The sequence below is a fragment of the Mirounga angustirostris genome, unplaced genomic scaffold, assembly GCF_029215605.1.
Source record: "Mirounga angustirostris isolate CCGP_5_RB_7025 unplaced genomic scaffold, mMirAng1.0.hap1 SCAF_4, whole genome shotgun sequence".
In the NCBI taxonomy this organism is placed as follows: domain Eukaryota; kingdom Metazoa; phylum Chordata; class Mammalia; order Carnivora; family Phocidae; genus Mirounga; species Mirounga angustirostris.
In genome coordinates this window covers 93,673,083-93,697,810 of record NW_026991712.1, presented here as the reverse complement: position 1 = coordinate 93,697,810, position 24,728 = coordinate 93,673,083, and the positions used below count along the sequence as shown (strand labels likewise).

The following is a 24,728-nucleotide window of genomic DNA, read 5'->3' as shown; positions in this document are numbered from 1 at the left end:
GGACTCTGACCACTTGCCAGGATGGAGAGCTGGTTAGAAGGTAGTGTATCGAAGGGGAAGGGCAGGTCAGCACTCAGTTCATATCACCTTGCCCCACCTTGACATTCTTTGAATATTCTAAATGAGCAAGTAGCTATTCAGTTTACACACAGCAAGTATTGCTAACCACCAATTTCTTTAGTAATAATCAAGTATGTGTTTTTTTATGGTTTGCTGCTTTAAAAACCCACACAACTGGGGAAAGAAAAAAGTCAATAATTGCTTTAGCTCGACTTAGTTTTCCTATCTAAATATTTTGCAATGTCTGGGGAAGTGGGTGTTGAAGATAAAGACTTCCCAGTTCATAACTGGTCACGTTCCCCAGCTTCTGTGGTTTAATTTGTTGCGGCCAAGTGGTCCATGGAGATGCTGCTCTTTGGAGCAATGCTTTCCTAGGTGGCAAAGGTAGATGAGGAAGGCACATGGGAAGTGGCTCCCCAGAGATCCCTCTGACAGATTGATTTCTGCTTCTTCTTTTTAAGGCTGGGAAGATGTTCCTGCCTTCCCTCCCTCGTTGGAGACTTGGGACTGGTTAGGTCTGGTTACAGCTTCTGGGGAAGTCACATGGGTATTCCAGGATGGTGTGCAGGAAAGAATTAAACCAGTCTAGTTGCCCTTTTCTCTACCAGGTTAAATTTAATACACAGCCCTTTCCTGATTAGAAAACCACTGAATATATACTAACATGGAAAGTATGAGCCATCATTGTTATATTATAGCAAAAGGCTGTAACTTCTTTTTTTCCTTAAGTGAAAAGAAAGCAGAGAATAAGTTCCAGTGCATCCAGAGAATGAACTTTCTTTCTGAACATCTGCCTGTGATATATGAGAGGGAGCATTTCTACTGGGCAGTGTGGGGGGCTAGGGGTGTTTGTGGTCAGGGGGAGGGGGCAGGACACAGGCTCTCCCACCATGGCATATTGTGTCTCGGATGCGATATTGCTGTGTCAGTAAGAAAAGGCCTGAAGGAAGGGCCTCTCTTAGGGATGAAGAAAATAAAAAGAACTAAGAACAGAGACATAGCAGAACAGAACAGTGACAATCACTCTCAATTTAAAATGGTACCCTGTGTCATGAAAGACAAAGACCAAGAACTTATCCCAGATTAAAGACTAAAGAAGCATAACAACAAACAACAAGTATGAGATCCAAGATCAGATCCTGGGCCAGGAAAAAAAATTTTGTGTGTGTTCTATAAAGGACATTAGTGGGACGCTGGTTAATTTTAGTAAGGTCCGTAGATGAAATCAAGTTATACTAATTTCCTGATTTTGATAAGTATACTGTGGTTATGAGAGACATTCCCTGTTTTTAGAAAACATCTGAAGTATATAGGGGTAAGGGGAGTTACGTCTGCTACTTACTCTCAAATAGTTCAGGGGAAAAACCTGTTTATATCCATCATCTGTCAAGAGGTATGTGATCAAGCAAAGAAGGTAAAATGTTAACATTTGGGGAATCTGGTAAAGAGATCATGGAATTCTTTACATTATTTTTTGTAAGTCTGAAATGATTTTAAGTAAAAGTAAAGATATTTTTTAAAGGAATATTATTTTTAAAGCACTGCTACACTCTTTTTAAATATAGTAACAAGACCTTGTAAAGATTAAATTTTTGACAGGTTTCAATGTTAGGAAAATATGTTGCCATTGTACTGGGTTGTTCTTCAATAGTCCAATCCTCCAGACTGGATGACTTGCTCTTCAGTGTCTTATGAAAGGCTTGTTCTGCCTTCAGACATACAAATAAGTTACCAGCCAGTAAGACATCAAGTGTTAAGTTATTTCATGGTTCTGTTCAGCTGTCATTTTAGACTCTGAATCAAAGAATAAATAAATAAATGCTTCCATGTTAATTCCTTTCTTCCCTCTCCTGGCCCTTGACAAAATGGCGCCTTATGGGGATATGGCTTACTCTGGGGATCTATACTGAAAAGAATATGAGATTTGGCTCCAAATGATCTAAATTTAAGTCCCAAGATCTAATGCTTATTAGTTATGTATCCCTGAGTGACTAACTTAACCTGTATGATCACCAGTTTCCCCATGTAAAATGAGGTTAAATAATACTTGTTCTACATCACTTTTTAGAACTCTTGAAACATCCAGGTTAAAAGGATACATGAAATGCTTTGAAAAATGCTCCACAGACTTTGGTTGTTATTGGTTATGGAATTTTGTATAAACCTGACATGGGATGGGAGGTTGTATCTCCATAGCCCTCCTTCTATGCTATTTGACCTGCCTGACACATTGTCTATGGCATAGACCTAGGGGATAATCTGACTCAGCGCCTTCCACTGCCTTGAGTTGCTATTTATGAAAATAGCTACCATTGATTGACCAAATACCTACCAGGTTCTGGGCTCTTCGCAACCACTCATCCTTACAAAAAGCCCTGATTTGAGAAGCAGAAACTAAAGCTCAGAAAGATGACATGACTTGATAACAGGATGCAGAGCTACCAGGGAGCAGATTCTGGATGTGAACCCAAGTCTCTATGACTCCACAGCCTCAGCTCCTTCCATTATGTTACCCTGGGTCTCTGGTAGTCAGTGAACAGAAGCCAGTAGTCACTGTGGGGAATGAACTCAAAGATGGAATAATTTTGCCTTAGTGGATAGTACCAAAGAGGCTTAAATTAAATCCATGGAGAACTGGGCTTTAGTTGAGCATGACGTTGTCCACGTTTCAAATACTCCACCATCTAGACATCCACTCCAGCAAAATAAAATGTGGTTTAAGTTTGCGGACTCAAAGGGATATTCCTCTTGGGCAATATACTGGTGTCTACAAGGCAGAAAGAATTTGCCATTTCTTACCCATGTTTCAAACATATCTTCGGGACGCAGGCGACGTAGGGTGGGTCTGAAAAAAACAAGGATGAGCTTCCTTGAGTAGGGATTACCAAGGCAGACACCGCAGCCTCAGCATAGTGAAATGTAAAATGAGATGCTGGTTCATTTGCAAGGGCATAAAGAGCTCTCGAAATCTTCCCTAAGGAGATGGAACTGTTCTACTCTGTTGCATCATACAGGGAGCTGGGCTTGAAGCTCCCAACCTTTTCACAGACCCATTTGATCCAAGGATTATATAAAGCCTATTAGAGGGGCTCCTGGGTAACTCAGTCGATTAGGCATCCAACTCTTGATCTCAGCTCAGGTCTTGATCTCACAGTCATGAGTTCAAGCCCTGTGTTGGGCTCCACGTTACGTGTGGAGCCAAATAAATAAATAAATAAATAAATAAATAAATAAATAAATAAAGTCCATTACAAACAATGGGTCAGAGGGTGCAGGGTCAGCTCATTCCTAGGGCAAGAAGCCATTTCCTTCCTCATAGACCAGGGCCACTCCTGAGAGCCCAGAGCAAGGCCCAGACCGAGGACACCTGGGAGAGGAAACAGAAATCATGGTTTTCCCAGCCCACGACTGCATTGTCTATCATCAGGATCATCATTCAAAAGCTCTTTAGGGATGTTTGGAGGAACAGGTAAAATTATATTTTCTCATGGTTTTATTTCTTTCTGAATGTTGGCAAATGGTGTTAGACACATTGAAATTTGCTTCTCCAAATGCTGCCTCCCTATGGGAACCGGGACAACCAGGTGATGGAATCATAGTGCTCCAGGTTCAGTGGACATATGGGAGCATGTGTTGGAGAGGGTGGATGGCGTGGTGAGGTGGTAAACCCACTACCACGTTCCATGTTTCAATATCGTCCCTCTGCCAAGAGCAGGGGTCAGCCAACCATAGCTGGTGGGCCAAATCCAGCCAGTGCCTCTTGTGTTTATAAATAAGTTTTTATTGAGATACAGTCACACCCATTTGTTTACATACTGTCTACAGCTGCTTTCACACTACAACAGCAGAGTTGAGTATTGCAACAGAAACCATCTGGCCCACAGAACCTGAAATATTTGTTCTCTGGCCCTTTATGGAAAAAGTTTGCTAATCCATGCTAGAGCTACTCTAGGTGGTATCAAATATTCCTCTCCCAGAAGTTCTATGTATAAAATGTTCATCCATGGCTAAGTTATTTAACTACTCTGAGCCCAATTCCTTGATCTATAACATTGGGATAATAATAATACTCCGTAATGTTGAATATTAGATAAAATAGCTTCCATAAGCACTTAGCATGGCATTTGGCATATAAGAGGTTGGCAGTAAATCCCTGTTGTTATTATTGTAGAATCTGACCTGTAACTTACTCTGTCTTGGAGGGGATTTGCTGATTGTGGGGAGTTGGTCTACCTTGTTTGCAAGTGTAAACCCATATTCAGAAAAAGTAGCAATATCCCTGCCCAGCTGATCAATGACCAACAAAGCCATACTACTGATTTCAGTTCTGCTAGGGTAGTAACTCTAGGTTGTTGCTCTTGGGAGACCTAAAAATGTTAGGACTGAGAAGTTCTCCTCATCCCCCAGACCCTGGACTGCACCCCCTCACCCACCCACCAACCCCTGCATGCCATCTGGGGCACCTTTGGTGCTCTTTCACAAACTCCACGATCTCCTCTTCTGTGTAAGGTTTGTCAGGGATGGCAATGGACTCATCCATAAATGGCTCATAGAAGTCAACCTCATTCATCTTCAAGGACAATTTCCTTGCAACCTGTAACAATTAGAAATATGAAAATAGTTTCTTTGAATGCTAGTCCAGAGTAGCAATGGGTTGCCCATCTATAAGGAGTGTGTGTGTTTTCTGGCAAAGACATGAGAGTATACGTACAGTTTTAACTTAAATGTTGAAGTGGTAGAAACTCATTGCCTAAGCCCTAGCTCGACCAATCAAAGAAGGACAGATAGGAAGGAAAAGCCCTCTCTGGCAACTGAGGTCCAAGCAGGAGCGGAGAGCAGTAGGAATGAAAAGGGTGAAATCTAATTGTATAATCATCATCACTCCACTATATGTGCCAGGGCTGGAGAAAGAAGCAAATGTCAACAGAGCAAGCTCAGTGTTCTGAGATGCATGAACCAATTTTGATAGCACTGGCAGTTGACAGAAACCATTTACAGCATACCAGTACTCAAAATCAGAGGTCAACCCATTAATCTGTCCTCAATCAGCTCCTAACCCCTACTTGTGATTTAGGTTGAAGCAGGGTTATCTCTCAGTACTGGCTTGTCTGATGGTTTCTCAGACTCTGGGAACTGTCTGCTTTGTTACCAGCCAGAAGGTGACCAACATCCTGCTTTGTCCAGAGCGGAGGGGTTTCCCAGGTTCAGACTCTTAGTGCTAGAATAGGATAGTCCCCAGCAAGCCAGGATGAGTGGCTCACCCTCTACCAGATAAAAAGCTCAGGAAGCCAGCCTGCAGCCTGGAAGACGTCTGCTCTCTTGATTAAAGTGGCCACATAGTTTGCTGTTGGGGCAGAATGGGTGCTGTGTTTGCCTGCAGGGCTGCTGAGCTCAAGTCTCTTTTTGTGAAATGATTTGAGAGGCTTGGAATGTGCAACGCTTTGTAGAAAACCAAATGCCATTCTTTTCGTTTTTGAGCTGTGGTCCAAGAAAGCACAGGGATGAACAGTGGTTCCCTTGAAACTAAAGAATTGCCTAAGAGCTGACGCCCTGCGGTGGTAACCAACGGTGCGGTGCGGAGGCCCAGGGCAACCGTGACTAATTGGGGAGGGGGAGGAACGGGGTATTACATAAGCTGTTACACAAGGAAGGCCATTCTGAGCAAACACTGGTGTCCCTATGGCTTTTGTCATCAGTTGCTATTAATTCCAGGTCACTATATTCCAAAAGACATTTCTTACAGGACTTCAGGGAAAGAAACTCCAGCATTCTATCCAGAGCTAAAGAAAACAGGCCATGTTTAGACCTACAGTCAGTCAGAAGAGATTTATGGTCATGTTGATTTGGTTTTGAGGGACAGGGAACTGTGGGGTCTTTTCTTACTTTCCCCCCTCTTTGACAGGGTGGGGGTGGGGAGCCTGGGAAGGAACCAGCCACCACACAACCAGTGTCTGGATTTTTACGCTGTTCTTCACAAAGCCGGGCCCATCAGAGAATGAGCTTAAAATGACACTGGATTCTGGGTTTCTGACTTCACTGACTACATATTTTAGGAACCAGAAAACTGTGCTTAAAGGAAGTGGGGAGTGACCAGATGAAGGAAACCAGTAATAGTAAGTGCACGGAGTGCTCACTCTGCGACGGGCTCCAGTGCAGTTGATTACTCTATGCATCCTCACTTGGCTTGCTGTAAGAACCATTATTATTACTTATTTTACAGATAATGAACCAAAGGCCCAGTGTGTGTACGCGGTTTGTCAAGATCTCATATGTGGAGGGGATAGAGTCTGAACTGAAACCCAGGCAGTGGAGTGTTCTAAACTATCACCTTGAATAGCGATCTCTTTTCATTCTCAACTTCCGAAGTGTATGTGTGTGTGTGTGTGTGTATGCGTGTGTGTGGTCCTTGAATGCCAGTGTCTGGGCCTACAATGTTAAGACCACAAATGTAAAGTTGGATTGTGATATTCTTAAGTTTAAGTCCTGGGAAACCTGTCCAAAAATTTCCAGAGACCTATTCACTATATCCCCACCACCACCACAGAGTGCCCTTGGCCTATATCCGAGAAAAGCCCTTTCTTTCATTTTTCTTGGTTGTATCTTGGCCAGTAAGCATGCCATCCTTAGCCCTCTGACTCTCTGGCTCCATTTGATTCAGAGATGTTGTGGCTTGGTTTAGGATTAGGATGCATAGATCAGTGCTGGTCCCAAACCTATGGGTCAGGTAAAACTCCCCAGGGACTTCTCTGGAAATGTGTGTTTCTGGGTCTGGTCACAATGTAAAGAAATACAAATTTCATCTTAGATGTGGGGCCCAGGAATCCATGATTTTAAAAGCTCTTTGGGGGAGACCACTATGGACAATGGTTCAGCAGCCCTGACATCTCAGTGTCTTTATGGTTCTCTAACTCATATATCAAATATAACATATTTATTGGTTTCTTTACTTACTTTCTGTCTTCCCATCTTCTCCTTGCCCCCTCCCCCACTGCACTAAACTCTAAATCCCACAGGGGCAGGAATCTGTTTTGCTCCATGTTGCATCTCTGGCATCTAAAAGAGCTTCTGGCACATAAAAGGCACTCAATAAATATTCTCTGAATGAGCAAATGAATAAATAAATGAAAGATACTTCTGTTGTATGTCTTCCCTACTTGTAGAAAGAGAACTCATAAACCCCATCTTTTGTTCCTCAGTAGATTCTTTTCCTAGATTCCCTAATGTTTTCAGGAGCTTCACAATCTTTGCTGTCTTGAAGAGGAGACTTACAATCTTGTTATTTTTGAGTCTTCTCTTGGCTTTCTCTCCTTCACCTCAATAGTGACCAAATCCTCTTGTCATCTCCATGTCTGCCAGTTGAGTTTTCATCTTTGGGACTGTATTAGTGCCTCCTTGGCCCTGGTCTCTCCTGACTCCACACCTCTACAAAGCACCTCCCCTACCCCTTGTCCCTCTGGGCTTCCCTAAGTCTCAACAAAAGATTCTTCCAACTCCCTCTTCTGCACCAGCGCCCCCTGCTGGACACCACTGAGGTTTCCTTGGACTCTGGCTCCCCTCCTCCCCCACAACTGACCAGTCCAACTTTTCAAGTCCCAAATGGCACTGAGTCCTCTAAGTGTGACTGCTCTTCCTTCTGTGTTCCATGTAGAGCTAGAGAGTGTGTCTTTCTCCTTTTAACTGTTATAAAATCCCACAAGGCTACATGAACAGGGACACTTATGACTCAGTGTCTTACAGAGTTTGGAGTGAAGAGGCTTCTGAGTTTTTAATTATAGCCTGACCTCACCTTCTTCATGGGCCACAGACACGAAGACATATGGTCGGGCTGGAAGGCACGTCTGAAAACAGATACCACCCTGAACTGAGCACTGGGCCACCTTCGAAGAACTGAGGCGTTGTTGCTTGGCCAAGCCTGTCTCCCTGGTTGTGTTCTCTCAGATGAGTTCTTAACACCCAGGAGCCACCTCAGTCACTGCTGGTCTGTCATAATGGAACATCAGTGATGTATTCAGCTTGGGCTTCCCTGTACCTCCCCTTCTCTACTAAAGTTCTCACCCAACCTCCATTCTCCTGGGCTTAGATGGCTGCCTTTTATGCGCAACAGGACTCGCTAACATTTACTGAATGCTCACCATGTCCCAGACTCCAGCCAAGAGCTTCACGTGTATTGTTTCTTTCTCTGGTGTACGGTAGCATAGAGCACTGACCTGAGATTATATATTAAGCTTCACTACTCACTCACTATATGACCATGGGTAAATCACTTAATCTCTTGGTGCCTTGTTTTCATTCTCTGTAGATTAAGAATACCAATTCCTCGGGCGCCTGGGTGGCTCAGTCGGTTAAGCGACTGCCTTCGGCTCAGGTCATGATCCTGGAGTTCCGGGATCGAGTCCCGCATCGGGCTCCCTGCTCAGCGGGGAGTCTGCTTCTCCCTCTGACCCTCCTCCCTCTCGTGCTCTCTGTCTCTCTTTCTCTCTCTCGCAAATAAATAAATAAAATCTTAAAAAAAAAAAAAAAGAATACCAATTCCTCCTTTACAGGCACATTGAGATGATTGAAAGAGCTATGTAAAGCTCTCAGCACAAAGCATAGCACATAAAAAGTACTTAATAAGTGAGAGTTATTATTGCTTTTGGTATTCTTGCTCAAGATCTCTCTTGACTCTAATCCAACCAACTAAGGTAAATTTTCTTCAAGTTTAGATTATATTACTCAGATTATAGACTCTCTTCTGGATTATTTTCAATCCAGAGTTTTTAGACCAGGGTCATATCCATAGAGGTGGTTCAATGTACATATATACAAAGATGGAATACGATCTCTTTTTGTTGTACTCCTTCCCTGCTCCAGCACCTACAGGCTTCCTTTTGTTTTTCACAGAATACTTGAACTCCCCATGGTAAAAAGGCCCATGAGCCCTGCTCTCCAACTGCCTTACTCCTCAGTAGGTCACCCCTTGATGAACTTTTACTTGAATGTAATCAGGATTTAGTTTTTCCTAGACTTATTTGTTCTAGTAAATATGGTGATTGAAAGTTTTTAGTTGGTATGTGTGTGTGTGTGAGCTAGAGAGAGAGACTCTTATGTGTGCAGGTGTGGATATAAGTGTGAATGAGTGTGTACTGAGTGTTATATAAGTGTGGGTGTGGGTTTGAGTGTGAGTGTGTGTGAGGAGATGTGTGTTATGTGCGTGTCCTGTTTGTTATGTGCTTATGTTTGTCATTTTCTGTGTTGTGTGTTGTGTGTTGTATGTGTGTTGTGTATGCTTTTTTTGTGTGTTATTTGTGTCTCCTATGTGAATGTGGGTGTATATGGGGATGTATGGCCTGTCATAATGGAACGTCAGTGATATATTCAGCTTGGGCTTCCCTGTACCTCCCCTTCTCTACTAAAGTTCTCACCCAACCTCCATTCTCCTGATCTTAGATGGCTGCAAAGTGAATATCTCAAGGGCAAGTACAGAGTCTTCTACTTAAGTGTGTGGTACCAAGGAAGGGGCATACATGTGGGGCATAGACTGGGATCTCAGCACTACCATTAATTCACTGGAAACCTTGGATATTACTTAATCTTTATAAATCTATTTTGTCATATGGGACATGTGACTTCTTGGCTCCCAAATTTGTTTAAAGGATTAGAGGTCAGGGGCGCCTGGGTGGCTCAGATGGTTAAGCGTCTGCCCCTGGCTCAGGTCACGATCCCAGGGTCCTGGGATTGAGTCCCACATCGGGCTCCCTGCTAGGCGGGGAGCCTGCTTCTCCCTCTGCCGCTGCCTCTCTCTATCTCTCTCTCTGACTCTCATGAATAAATAAATAAAACAAACAAAAAATTAAAAAAAAATAAAGGATTAGAGGTCATATACATACCACGTATCAATTTGTACCAAACACACAGAGAGCACTCAATAAATAGTAGCCATTTTAGTGGTAACTGGAATTAGAGTGGAGTACTCCACCCACAGTGAACCCCAAATAAATTACCCATTGATTCAAGGTCCTTCATATATGATGTTCTTCGGCTTACAAAAGCAGGTGCCACATCCAGAAAGAAAGAAAAATTGAATTGCGGATGAGTACATTAATGACATCTCTTGAAGATAATAGGTAACTTACGGATGCACTCCAGGCATCAGATGACCAATGGTCCTCCCCATTCCACCCCCCATCCTAACCCAACAGAGGGGGAAGTATGCACCCCTGGGAAGGGAGAGAATAGCTCTAAAGACAAGAAAGCACTGACCAGTGTCCTGGCACACTCTTCTCATACACGCCCATTCTTAGTGTTCAAGGTGGTTAAAAGTGGTTCATCACTTTTCATTGGCTGTTTTCAGAAATGTGCTTACTTCCTCTGAATTAATCATCTTTGTATTCATCTCCCATTCAAAAGTGACTTATTGCTGTATTTCTAACACTTCTGGAGAAAATGTTTCTAAAATTTAAAAAAGTATTGGAAAGTTCAAATTTTAACCTTTTGTGCCTACAAAAGTATTCAAATTGGGGTTTCATAGATACCTACCCCTTTGTCGAAGGTAGCAAAAAATTTGATGTAAGGTTGGAAGTGTTCAGCTGCCTCTTCAAAAGCCTTGTAATCTGAGAGGAAAAAATAGATCAAAGAAAGAGAACTTTTTAAGATGTATGCTAAAGACTTTTTTCTCTTTAAATAATGTAGAGAGAGTGGGGAGCCAATTAATCCTGACTGGATAATTATTTAGTAGATATTGTTTAGATAGAAAATTATTTAGTGCTATTTAAACCCACAGTTTCCCCCCAAGGACTTTGAATTGACTGGTATTCAACTGAGCTAAAGAAGAACCCTTTAGGAACCCTCCTACACTGTTGGTGGGAATGCAAGCTGGTGCAGCCACTCTGGAAAACAGTATGGAGGTTCCTCAAAAAGTTGAAAATAGAGCTACCATATGATCCAGCAATTGCACTACTGGGTATTTACCCCAAAGATACAAAAGTAGGGATCCGAAACGGTACGTGCACCCCGATGTTTATAGCAGCAATGTCCACAATAGCCAAACTGTGGAAAGAGCCAAGATGTCCATCGACAGATGAATGGATAAAGAAGATGTGGTATATATATATACAATGGAATATTATGCAGCCATCAAAAGGAATGAGATCTTGCCATTTGCAACGACGTGGATGGAACTGGAGGGTATTATGTTGAGCGAAATAAGTCAAACAGAGAAAGACATGTATCATATGACCTCACTGATATGAGGAATTCTTAATCGCAGGAAACAAACTGAGGGTTGCTGGAGTGGGGGGTGGGGTGGGAGGGATGGGGTGACTGGGTGATAGACACTGGGGAGGGTATGTGCTCTGGTAAGCACTGTGAATTGTGCAAGACTGTTGAATCTCAGAGCTGTACCTCTGAAACAAATAATGCAATATATGTTAAGAAAAAAAAAAAAGAAGAAGAAGGTAGCAGAAGGGGAAGAATGAAGGGGGGGAAATCAGAGGGGTAGACGAACCATGAGAGACGATGGACTCTGAAAAACAAACTGAGGGTTCTAGAGTGGAGGGGGGTGGGAGGATGGGTTAGCCTGGTGATGGGTATTGAGGAGGGCACATTCTGCATGGAGCACTGGGTGTTATGCACAAACAATGAATCATGGAACACTACATCTAAAACTAATGATGCAATGTATGGGGATAATATAAGAATAAAAAAATTAAAAAAAAAAAAGAAGAACCCTTTACCACAGTTTTATGTGTTTTCAGAAATTGGTAGACGGACAGGACAAAGTGAAGGAAACTGAGAGAGGGAGAAATAGAATATTAGACTCTAAACCTAAGGAAAAACTTATTCCACTCAGACTCACCATTAGTTGTAAGTGTGTAAGCACAGCTTCCCATAAATGACCACTAAGTGAGACGGAAATTCACCTTACTATGTAAAGCAACCTCCATCAAAAATGACATCATGAAAGTACTTTAAACTTCTTAACAGAAGTCCCCCTTTTGGTAAACCATCATTTTTCTTTCCCTCTTTTTAAGTTTTCATTTTTATTCTGATTCCTTAAGAAGATGATTTAAAATTAATCAAGCCTATGCTTGACTCTGGTCCCAAACCTGAATCCAAACTGGTCAAGTTAAGCATGAGATACATGAGCGTGGCCATGCTATGCCTTACCACATCTTGTCAGTTACCTGGTGAAAACACTGGTATTTAAGCCTTAGAGGTGAGGTGATGGGAATGGGAATGGTGATGGTGGTGGTGGTTCTGCATAACATCTATAATCCTGAAAGTTGGTGATCATCTGATTCATTCTTAAGAAGATTAACCTTTTCCCATTTTATGGAGTTCCCTAACTCTTAATCATTAGAGGCATAAGCTTTTGTTAGAGTGCCAGGAGCATGCAGAATTTTCTAATATTCGATCAAAAACATTTCAAGACTAATACTGGCTCAGAGAACACCAACATGAGTAAGACAAAGACACTGATCTCAAAGGCACACAACCCAGAGGACGGTATGGACCCTTAAAGAACCACAATGTAATGTGATAGTTGCTAGGATAGAGGTAATTACAATAAACATAGATGAGAAGGGGTTGAAAAATTTACAAGAATGCCTGTACATACTGATACACATTCACACAAACTTATCCCCATAAAAGTAATTGAGTAATCAGAAAACATATCATATAGCCTGAGAGTTGAGGTAGAGAACTGGATAGATGAGGAAGAAGATGAGTGAGAGGTTTAGAATGAATAGAGAGAAGGTGGGAGAGAATGGAAGGGTTAACCATACCTAAGTCATTTATGTCTATCTAAAGCTCCAGTGGGCTCCAGCTGAATCCTCTGTATCCTCCTTCCCTGACCCTCTTGTCCCTGATGAATCTCTCCCCACCTCCTTGAATGCCTCCCCTGCTGGAAAGGATGGCCTACACCTGTGTCCAGAGAATTCCCTTCTTCACCTAAGGAACACATCTGTATCCCTTTTAAGATGAAATAGGGTAGAGTAAGGTGATCCCCCAGGGTGGTGTTTCAAACTGTGGTTGAGCCTTTAGCCTTGCCCAAACAGTGGTTGTCTTCTAGGGTACCTGGTCTAATCTCCTGCTCTGTTTGATCTCATGTGATCCCGGGTTTTTCCTGCCCTCATATTCTGTGCTGATGCTGACCAGCTCCTTCTTGGCTCTTCCAGTCTGACCCCCAGTTTCCCCTTCTGGAATAGGCTCCTGAACATTCAACCTTCAACCTCCAGCTTAGTGCAGACTGCATTTCCTCACCTTTCTTCCCATCTCTCAGGGTTTTCCATACTGGATACTGGCCCCCCACCTCCAGATTTCCCCCAGTTTGGCATTCTTAACTATCAGCTGAGCTCCTGCAGGAAGTTCCTGTCACCCTCTCTCAACACTAGCTCCACAGCTACGTGCTCAAGCTGGATGTGAACCTTCATACCCAACTTCCTTGGAAGATGTAGCCCCGCAGTTCTTCCAAGTCTTTTCTAATTTGATCCCAAATCTCTTAGGAGCCTTTTCTCCCAAACCATTCCAGTCTACCTATGTGTTCAAGCCCTCCAATTCTCCACTGTCCTTCCGTTGTTCTTGCTCTACAGGTTAGCTTGGGATCATTTCGTAAAGCCAGTGCCTCTGTACCTTTAAACTTCCTTGACCAATCACCCTCATACTACAGCAGAAATACAGGATTCTTCACGACTGCTTCCCTGCGTACCTTACCAACTCCCCACCCACAGGCCCTGTGCTCTTTTGGAGGGCAAGAAGAAACAGAGAGACATGGATGCCTGATAGAACATCATGATGTTTTCAGTCAGTGTGTAACAGCCATACATTTTTTGTGGTGATAAAACTTTCTCCATGTTTTCTACAACATTCAAAATTTTACAGTAGTTAATATTATATCTGAAGTATAAACTTTTTGTATTCTATAACAATTGTTTTCTGCCTGAGATGTCAGCAAGCATGACAGCTAGAGAAATCCTTGGAGAGGCGGCTCCCCTGACTTCCTCACCAGGTCTTCTCAGTTGGTGTGATTGCGACTATGGGTCCAAGATAGTTTGTCATCAGTGATGTTTTTTGGTTTGTGATACTGTAAAATATTCAGGTTTTTTTGTTTGTTTGTTCATATTATCTACGAACATCAATGGAATGAATGTATGATTGCTATTTTTTATCATGTTCATCATCATCATCGTAATCAGTATTACTAACATGATCTGGTATTAGATTTTCTTAAAGACAAAGTTTGTCAATTTAAAGATAAAAATTCAACCTTAAGAAGGAAGTTGAAATGGCTCACTAGTGATTTTATTATTTAAATCTCCAGAAAAAAAATGGTAAGACCAGTAGAACGCTATCTGTGTATTCTTAAGGAAATGCCTCCTTATTATTTTTGAAATATATAATATGGAAAACTTGATTGAATTTGAAATCTATTCAAATTATCATAAGAATACTTCATTTGTCGATGAAAACGAAACTAATAGCCATTAGGACTGAAACAATGCTCACGCCCTTGAAGGACAATTTAGAGATCAGATTTCCTAAATTCTGTTCAGTGGTAAGAAAAGACCACTCATCAATCAAAGGAAAAGCAATTACCGTTGCCTTGTCATTTGCCACCATCCACGTGTGCAAGCAAAGTCTCTTGTTGACTGTGACCGTCAAAAGAGATCATTTAAACCCTTCACCAGGAGTTACATGTCGTTGTTTTAAAATCTATAGTTTTAGAAGCAAGTACAACATTCTCATTCAAAAAATCTAAAAATATTTTATTTGGAAGATTTATACAATGCAATATTGATAACTTTTCTATTATCTTGTTTTATTATGATTATTATTATTAGTAGTAGTAGTATATAAGAAAGCAAAAGAATGTTTTGTCTTGTTTTTCCACTAAGTCCAAATCCCCTCCAGTTTACCCCATGGGCTGGACAAGCATCACCACATTTTGTGTGTGCCGTAAACTGTGTGTACCATGAATTGAAAAAGTGTGTAGTCTTGGAAGTACAAAACAGTCATTAAGTGTGTAAGCTATAAAGTCAGATTGCTAGGATTTAAATCTTGGCTCTAGGATTTATTTACTAGCCATGTGATAGTGAGTTAATTTAACTTTTTTGTTTTTGTCATTTCCTCCTCATCAAAATGCTGATAATATGGTAACCGCCTTACAGGCTAGTAGTGAGAAAGAAGGTAAGGCATCAATATGGAGTTCCTGGCATAGACCCTGGTACATGACGTGTGTTGATTAAATAAGAGCTGTTTTTGTCATTGGCTTAGTAGGGAGGAAAGGAACCAGAAGATGTGCTCTTAATCCCAATCTTTGCCTTGCTTGCCTTCTTATCTGCTATCCTGAGCTTAATGGAGGGAAGAGAAACAGAGGATGAAACAAATTGAGAGGTGGGGACAGAAAAGGATAAAGGGAAATAGAAGGAAGTTAAGGAGAAAGAAGAACGGGGCAGGTGGGGCACCCTGAGTAGTCAGCATCTATAAGAAACATAAAAATTGAAGTGAAGTCACCCAAAGGAGGGCTGGGCAAACTTCTCTGGCTAGCCACCTTCCCCCAGCACCATGCTAAGGAGGGTGAGTAGAGGCTTTTATATAGCATAGGAGAAGACACCTAAGTTTGGTCACAGGAGAGAGAAAAAATAGGTAGCTTGCTGGTGAGAAGACCAAGGGTGGCAGTTGGCACATAGGTAAGGAAACAGCTTTGCAAATAATTTTCAAAATATTTTCAAAATATTTTGGAGTTTCCAGAAACATCATAAGCAGCCCTCCTTTGCACATCCCCCATGTACTAATGCTACCAGATCCTCTTTTGTGGTTATGCCACAGCTGAGGCTCCAGAAAAAGACTTACCTCATTGGGCCATGCTGCCAAAGTTGTTTAAAAAGACATCCTCAAGGAGTTAGCCTGCCTAGTCCCTCCTCATCCTGAATCCCGCTCTCCACCCTCTCACCTCAGTGTGGATTGTGGTGATGCTATGATGCTTTCTCATGCCCACCCAAAACCTGGCCACAAAGGGATCACACCCAGGGGTGAGGCTATGCTACTGTGGGCAGCCTTGGTTGTTGGCTGTGGGGCTGGCCGGCGACTTTCCACATTGTGTGGCAGCTGCTGAGCCCTGCCCTCCCACATTTTCTTCTAATCCCGTCCAAGTGACTGAGAAGCTCTCCAGTTGGTGACCACAGGAGCTGCCAACATCAGGGAGAGAGCCTACTCTTTACCCATTCTAGGGGAGAGTCCCACTGGTAGGTGGGCAAGTGGAAAAGGGGAAGGAAGACGTTTCTCTCTTCTGTAAAACACCCCCCAAGACCAGAGAACATGGCCCAAACTTTATGCTCTTCCAGCATCCCTGCCTGCTTTGCATACTTTTGGCAGATGTGTCCCATTACACAGGGTGCAAGGACAATTCTTCCTTTATTCCACCCAGCACCGGATATGCTGATGGCCGCTCATCTTTATGGGCAACATTCTAACATATTTGGTTGGGAATCTAGCCTTTAGACTCACAAGTGGGGCTGACAGACAACTTACACTCCGAGTCCTCACTCTTGAAAAAGCCAATGAGTTTGATCCGGTCCTCAATGCGTTCGAAGGCTTGGACTTCCAGTTTGCTGTTGATGATCTCCACGGGATCTTCAATTAGCTGGAATGCCACACACACGCACATGAAATATGTTCCAGTAAGAGAACTGTTCCCTGCACCGCGGGGACAGCAGGCACACATGTAGGACACTTTGGCAGGAAGCTGTGGACCCTATCCTCCCCCAGAGTGCACAGCCGCAGTGCCTTCTGAGGAGTTAGCTTAACTCAAGGGGTAGACCGAGACTAGGCAATTCTATTTCTCTTGTCCGTTACTGGTTTAGAAATGGCATGTGACCCAATTCTGGCCAGTGACTCTTCAGGGTAGGTTTGCTGAAAGCTTTGGGGAAATTCTCCTTTCCTTTTAAGAGAACAATGGAAGCCAGATCCTCTCCCCCACCCCTCACCCCCGATTGGATATGAATGAGGAGATGTGACATATCAGCTCCAATCACTGGTTATCTTAAAACCAAAGTGAACAGTCAGCTTGAGGAAAAAGCCAACACACTGAAAAGAGCACTATCTGTGATTTATCAGTCTAAAATCTGCCCTCCCTCTGCTCTTCCATTTGTGCTTTTTGTGTCAGGTAGTTGAGCATGGTTTCTGTTATGTGCATCTAAACGCCTCCACTTAGCTGAAAGAGATGGGCTCAGAATTTTCTGTTGCCTCCCTCACTTTTTTTAGGGCTTGCAGGGATGGGTTCATGAGAGAGCCGAGCAGAGTCTACAGGTGCTTTTTTTGCAGGAGGTGGCCTTCAACTCACTTCTGACTCACTCTCTCTGGGTTTTTGAGGCTGTGAGGAAAAGGCACCAGGCCACTCTGTGCTAGCTGGTACTCCCTCTGGTCACTAATAAAATAGTTTCTAAGGTAACTTAAGGACCAGCTTCCCAGTAGAAGACAATAGCACTGCGGAGTAGGCACTCCTTAGTTTTTTGTGAAGCCCGAGAAATCTGTCTTAGACCAGGACAGATTATCCAGCTTCTCCGTTCTTACTTTGGGATTTCACTTCCCCCTATATCTGAACCCAAACAGCTCCATGCAGGGACACTGTGCATAAATGCTTACATCCAGGAGAAATTCCACCAGGACGTCAGCTGCAAACTCGCCATCAAACTCAATCGTGCGATCACCCTTAAGAACATACAGACTTCCTTCTTCATCAAAACCTGGAAGAAACAGAGTCCCCAAGACAAGGTCATCCTGATGCAAGAAGAGCCATCCTGTGGGCTGAGGTCTGGATCAGAATCCCTGGATGACAGTGGGGTCAGGATCAGTGGGGCTAGCATTCAACTTAGGATCAGTTCCCTTGAAACTATCCCTGTAAAGGGTTCCCAAAGTACACACTTAAATTGAAATCGTCAAGAACCAACAGCTCCACCTGGACTTCAGTTTGAAAGGAAAATCTATTCTCTACCCTACCATTGCTTTAATTTTCCGAAAATACTGCCAGCCCTATTCTCCCTGCCAAAAGTTTCAATGCCCCCTGCCCACTTGACTCCTTAGCCAGGCATTCCAATCCTTCCACAACCTAACGCCAGTCCCACCCTTCACGTTCTCCCCTGGGTAGACCTGCTATCTTAATCCTCTGTGCAGCTTCCTTGCTTCTTGCCCCGGTGCCGATGTGAAAGAGTGTGTAAAGGAAAAGTCACAGATGTTCTCCTGGTTCCCCAAATTTGGAGTGACTTCTATCCCCATTCCCCCATCCTGGTCAGTTCCTTCGAGTCTCAGCTTAGAACTCATTTTTCCCAAGAAGGCCACCCTCTTGTCACTACTGCTCTTCTCTTGGCTCCATTTACAGTACTCACTGGAACAGTAAGCTCTCCAAAGGCAGAACCACTCTCCCCTTGGCACCCCAGGATCTTGCACAGAGCCTGGACACACTAGGCACCCCATAAATGTCCGTGGCTAGGATGAACGGCTTACTTTTCTATCATAGCTGAATTCTGCACATCTTCTTTTCCCAGTTAGCCGATAATGCCACAAGGGAAGGTTCTGCATTTTTCTACCCTCCATTGCTCCTGGCGTAATACTGTGTGCTTTAACAAATGTTTGCTGGAAAACTGTGTTTCCCCCTAGGAATGCTAAATAACTGAGGCTGGCATTTAGTCCAACAGCATGGCATCCTTAATTCCTTAGACTAATTGTTTCCAAGCTCTCTAATAGCTAGAGAATGCTTTCTCCAAATGAACTCTCCTGCAAAACCTCTAGAGAAAAGGAGGCCGGCCCACTGCCTGCTGTGAAGGGCGCATGTGAAGAGCCCGGGCACACCCTGGAGCACCATTTGTAAATCCAAAGGACTGATGTACCAGGTATCCTTGAGGCCAGCAGTGACCGATCATGAAGGGTACCTTGGGAACATCAGCCGATGTCCCAGTGTTGGATTTTGCTCTAAGTGAGATCAGTTAGGAGGCTTTTGTAGTAGTTCAGGCATAGCCTGATGGAGATGAAACTCAGGCAAATGGAAGAGAGGATGAAGATGAAGGCATAGGTTCACAAAATACAACTGTCCTGTAAACTCCGAGAACCAAATAGTCCAAAAGAACCTGCCCCAATTCCTCCAGGCTGAGCTTTTGGAGAAAAGTTCATGTAGATTTTTCAAGCTCCATCCACTAGGAGAATAACCACTGGTCCATTCTTATGAAAGCTTGCCCAGCTTGTCCCCCCGCTAAATTTTTAGATCACTGGAATACTGGTGTTTTCTTCTAACTAAATTTACTGGAAATTCTCCCAAATTCAGCTTCCCATGAAAACAATAGGTTCTGGAGGAAGAGAAACAAGGCACTGAATTGCTTTTGACTAGGGAAAGAATTTAACATACTTTGTTCTCCTGCTCAAAGGGAAAACATATTCCTTAATTTGTCTCCAGGGAAAAGATACCACAGACATTCTTAATAATTCATTATCATTTTATAGTCATGACTTCTTTGTATCTAACCTAAATACAGTCTCAAAAAATTTAAATCTTAAAAAAAAAAAGCTGTTCTTCTTGAATATAGAGGACAATTGTTTGTAATGCCTTAAGATAATGAACTTTCATGTACCTGACGCCACTACTAATCTTTTTTTCCCCCTGTGTTTACTACTCCAAATCCAATTAACCTTTCTTCAAAGGTCCTGTTTTATAACCTCCTGCTATTTTTAAACAGCCATTCTTCACTGGTCATGCAGAAAAGGCAAAATGGCTACTACCTGTGTGTGGGTGTTCAGAAAGCAGAGGGGCTCCCCATATTCTCTCTCCTTGGGATTTGGGGTGTGAGAGTCTTAAAGTGCACTTGCACTTAAGCATGACATAATGGACACAAGAGATCACAACATGCACTGTGCGATCACTTCACCATGCCTCATCTAAATCCTCCCCCTCCCCCTCAATGATAATGCCCAGCTGGGGTTTAGCTTTACATTTAGGAACCACTGGGACCTCAGAGTCACTACTATTCATGCTATCTTGTGTTGGCTGCTTCAGCCAAGAGGTAAGGAAATAATCGGTGATGGGAGAAGAGATTTTTCTCTCCCCCAGAGAGATCACCATGGCAGTGAGATAAAGAGGCTAGGCTTTTAACCCGCTCTAGGAGCCAAAAAGAAAAGTTTGACTCTGGCGTCAGTTTCTACAATGACACAAAGCTATGTTAGATCTTTCATGTGAAATCGTTCAATTCAGGCCAATACTGCTTTCATGAAACTCTCCCCCATCCCAAGACTAAGGTGTGCAGAATCATTTCGTATTTATTTAAAAATAGTCCAGTTATCACGTATGAAGAAATGAAACTGTTTTGTTTTTTTTTTGAGAGAGAGACACATTTGTTTTTCCAGGTATACCTCAAAAAGTCCTACTTACCCAGTTTCTTGGCAAGCTTGGCTTCTTTCTTGGCATCCACCATCACAAAGCCTATATCTTTATGTTCCAGGATCTGGGCCACAAGCTGAAGGGAAAGACAAACCAGAGGGTGAGCAGACCAAGGGCAGAAAGATGGTAGAAAAATCGTGGGATAATATTATGGTGTAATAACAAGAGGATTTTCCTCCATAAGTCCTGCTAATCTGACCAATTCAAGCAGCAACAAAGGGATTCCATGCTATCCCCCAGGAGAAGGATGGTTTAGCAGAAGGCTGAGAACCAAAGAGAGAAAATGTGAGGATCAGAACTAAGATACAGGATTTGGAAGAATAAATCCACTGTACTCTGCTCTCAGGGTGGATAAACTTAGAATTGGGGGAGAGAAGAATCAAAAAGGAAGCAAAGAGTACTTGGATGACCGTGGATACATGACAAGGGGCCCAGAGCCCCTCGCTAGCCACCAACTGAACCTGGAGTCAGGTGGGGACACGAGTTCACAACGTGCCCTGTGTGGTCACTTAACCGTGCCCCATCTAAATCCTCCCTCTCACCCTTGAAAAAGCTGAGGAATGCCAGAAAAGCTGAGGAAACTGAAAACAAAGAAGACCGGTGTCCCCAATACCCAAGCACTGTTCTTGAGCTGTCCCAGCCCCTGGCCTTGTGAAGTAGTAATGTGCACTGGGTGTGTCAGTGCAGATAGACCCAAGATGGCTTCTGAAGTGTTCCCACAGCCCACTGAGAGGAAGAACTGGTGGTACATTGGAACGGAACCATTAGCCACAACGGGGAAGAGGGTGCAGCAGTGTCCTAGGTGGACTGATGGCTGGAAGCTACTCTGGGTGGACATCGGCACAGATGATGACACCAAACGCGGGATTGGCATCATGTTAACCTCCCTGAAACTCAGATCTAAGGAAGCAGGGAGGCCTAACTGACTTAGGTCTAGGTCTTGCCATTTGGTGAATGGGTGCTTAAATAAAAACAGTGGAGAAACTACTAGAGAGATCATGAAATATTAATAGCACTTTTCTTTAAACTTTTTTAAAAAGGTAATTTTAGATCACCGTGCAATTCTAAGAAGTAATACAGAGATCCCTTGTACATTTCACCCAGTTTCCCCCAAAGTAACATCTTGCGAAACTGCAATACAATATCACAAACTAGACTTTGGCATTGATATGGTCAAGATACAGAACATATCCATAACCACAAGGACCCCTCATGTTAACCCTTTATAGTCATATCTGCTTGCTCCCGCCCTCATCCCCTTCTTAAAAAGATTTCTATAACCTTTTCACTTCAAGAATGTTACATAAGTTGAATCATGTAGTATGTAACATTTTGGGATTAGCTTCTTTCACCATCATATTTCTTTGGAGATTCATTGAGATTTTTGTGCATATCAAAAGGTCATTTATTTTTTAAATTGCTGAGTAGTATTCCCATGCTATGGAGGTACTATGGTTTGGTCAATTATTCATACATTTAAGGACATCTGGGTTGTTTAAAGTTTTTGGCTATCATGAACAAAACTGCTACAACCATTAGTGTACAGGTTTTTTGTGAAGGTTGGTTTTAATTACTCTAGGAAACATGATCAGGGGAGTGATTGCTGAGTATAGTAATTGCAGGTTTAATATTTAAAGAAACTGCCAAACTGTCTTCCTGAGTAGCTGTGCCACGTTACGTTCCCACCAGCAATGTAGTGATGAGTGATTCAGTTCTTCCACATCCTTGCCAGCATTTGGAGTTATCATTATTTTTAATTTTAGCCATTTTAACAGATGTGCAGTGATATTTCATTTTGGTTTTAATTTGCATTTCCCTAATGTCTAATGAGGCCGAACATTTTTTCATGTACTTATTTGACATCTGTATCTTCTTTTCCATGAAATTCTTATTCAGGTTTTTGCCTCTTTACGAAATGAGTTTTTTGTTGTTGTTGTTGTTGTTGTTTTTAACATATAATGTATTATTTGTTTCAGGGGTACAGGTCTGTGATTCATCAGTCTTACACAATTCACAGTGCTCACCATAGCACATACCCTCCCCAATGTCCATCACCCAGCCACCCCATCTCTCCCACCCTTCTCCCCTCCAGCAACCCTCAGTTTGTTTCCTGAGATTAAGAGTCTCTTATGGTTTGTCTCCCACTCTGTTTTCATCTTGTTTCATTTTTCCCTCCCTTCCCCTATAATCCTCTGTCTTGTTTCTCAAATTTTTCATATCAGTGAGATCATATGATACTTATCTTTCTCTGATTGACTTATTTCACTTAGCATAATACCCTCTAGTTCCATTCACATCGTTGCAAATTCCAAGATTTCATTTTTTGATGGCTGCATAATATTCCATTGTAGACATATACCACATCTTCTTTATCCATTCATCTGTTGATGGACATCTAGGCTCTTTCCATAGTTTGCCTATTGTGGACATTGCTGCTATAAACATTGAGGTACATGTGCCCCTTCAGATCCCTACATTTGTATCTTTGGGGTAAATACCCAGTAGTGCAATTGCTGGGTCATAGGGTAGCTCTATTTCCAACTTCTTGAGGAACCTTCATACTGTTTTCCAGAGTGGCTGCACCAGCTTGCATTCCTACCAACAGTGTAGGAGGGTTCCCTTTTCTCCGCATCCTCTCCAACATTTGTCGTTTCCTGACTTGTTAATTTTAGCCATTCTGACTGGTGTGAGGTGGTATCTCATTGAGGTTTTTTGTTTTTTGTTTTTTGTTTTAAGATTTTATTTATTTGACAGAGAGAGACATAGCGAGAGCAGGAACACAAGTGGGGGGAGTGGGAGAGGAAGAAGCAGGCTTCCCTGCAGTGCAGGGAGCCCGATGTGGGGCTCGATCCCAGGATCCTGGGATCACGACCTGAGCTGAAGGCAGACGCTTAACGACTGAGCCATCCAGGTGCCCCCTCATTGAGGTTTTGATTTGTATTTCCCTGATGCCGAGTGATGTTGAGCACTTTTTCATGTGTAAATGGATTGCTTTTTGGTTGTTGAGTTTTGAGAGCTTTTTAATATTAGTCCTTTGTCAGAGATGTGGTTCATGAATATTTCTCTCACTCTGTAGCTTATCTTTTTATCTTCTTAATAGGGCCTTTCACAGAAGAAAGGTTTTTAATTTTGATCAAGTCCAATTTATCAGCTTCTCCATGGATTGCACCTTTAGTGTTAAGTCTAAGAACTCTTTGTTTAGCACTATATCTTGAAATTTTCTCCTAACTCATTTTCTAAAAATCTTTTGTAAAAGATTTATTTATTTATGTTAGAGAGAGAGAGTGCGTGCAGGCATGCATGAGCAAGCAGGGGCAGGGGCAGAGGGAGAGAGAGAATCCTGAAGCAGACTCTCCACTGAGTGGGGAGCCCGATGCAGGGCTCAATCCCAGGACCCTGAGATCACGACCTGAGCCAAAATCAAGAATCAGATGCTTAACCAACTGAGCCACCCAGGTGCCCTCTTTTTCTAAAATTTGTATAGTTTTAATTTTAATTTTACTTTTAAGCTCATGATCCATTTTGAGCTATATTTTGGTAAGGTGTGAGATTTATTTTGAAGTTCTTTTTTTTTTTTTTTTGTCCAGCACCACTGTTAAAAAGTATATCTCTCCTCCATTGAATTGCTTTTGCACCTTTGTCAAAGATCAGTTGACATAATTATGTGGATCTATTGCTGCTTTCTCTCTTCTGTCTGCCAATATCACATGATCTTGATTACAGTCACTATATAACAGACCTTGAAGGTGAGTAGACTGCCTCTTCCCACACAATTCTTTTTTTTTTTTTTAAGATTTTATTTTTATGTAATTTCTACACCCAACGTGGGTCTTGAACTCACAACCCTGGCATCAAGAGTTGCATGCTTCCCTGACTGAGCCAGCCAGGCACCTCCCACATGATCTTCTTTTTCAAAATAGTTTTAGCAAGTTTAGTTCCTCTGCATTTCCATATAAACTTCAGAATAATCTTGCGTATAATTACAAAAAATATTTCTAGGATTTTCACAGGAATTGCATTGAATCTTTAAATCTGTATGTTAACTTAGGGAGAATTGACATATTTACTATGGTGTCTTCCAACTCATGAACATTTAGTTAGATCTTCTTTGACTTCTCTCATCAGCATTATGTAGTTGTTAGCATACAAGTCTTGTGCATGTTTTGTTGGATTTCTACCTAAGTGTTTAAATGTTTTGAGTGATTTTAATAGTAGTGTATTTTAAATTTTGGTGTCCATGTGTTTATTGCCAGTAAATAGATAT

The 24,728-nt window shown here is 42.4% G+C and overlaps 1 protein-coding gene across 1 annotated transcript in view; it reads right to left on the bottom strand.

Moving 5' to 3' along the window:
* The window catches only part of CASQ2 (calsequestrin 2), a 63,314-nt gene that overhangs the window by 17,743 nt on the left and 20,843 nt on the right, over window positions 1-24,728 (bottom strand). Inside the window, exons 2-7 of the mRNA XM_045896877.2 lie at window positions 20,456-20,540; window positions 17,686-17,786; window positions 16,573-16,684; window positions 10,579-10,652; window positions 4,524-4,654; window positions 2,860-2,905 (exon numbers count right to left, since the gene is read on the bottom strand). Coding sequence (XP_045752833.1) covers window positions 2,860-2,905; window positions 4,524-4,654; window positions 10,579-10,652; window positions 16,573-16,684; window positions 17,686-17,786; window positions 20,456-20,540 — 549 coding nt within the window. The remainder of the gene's footprint in view (window positions 1-2,859; window positions 2,906-4,523; window positions 4,655-10,578; window positions 10,653-16,572; window positions 16,685-17,685; window positions 17,787-20,455; window positions 20,541-24,728) is intronic.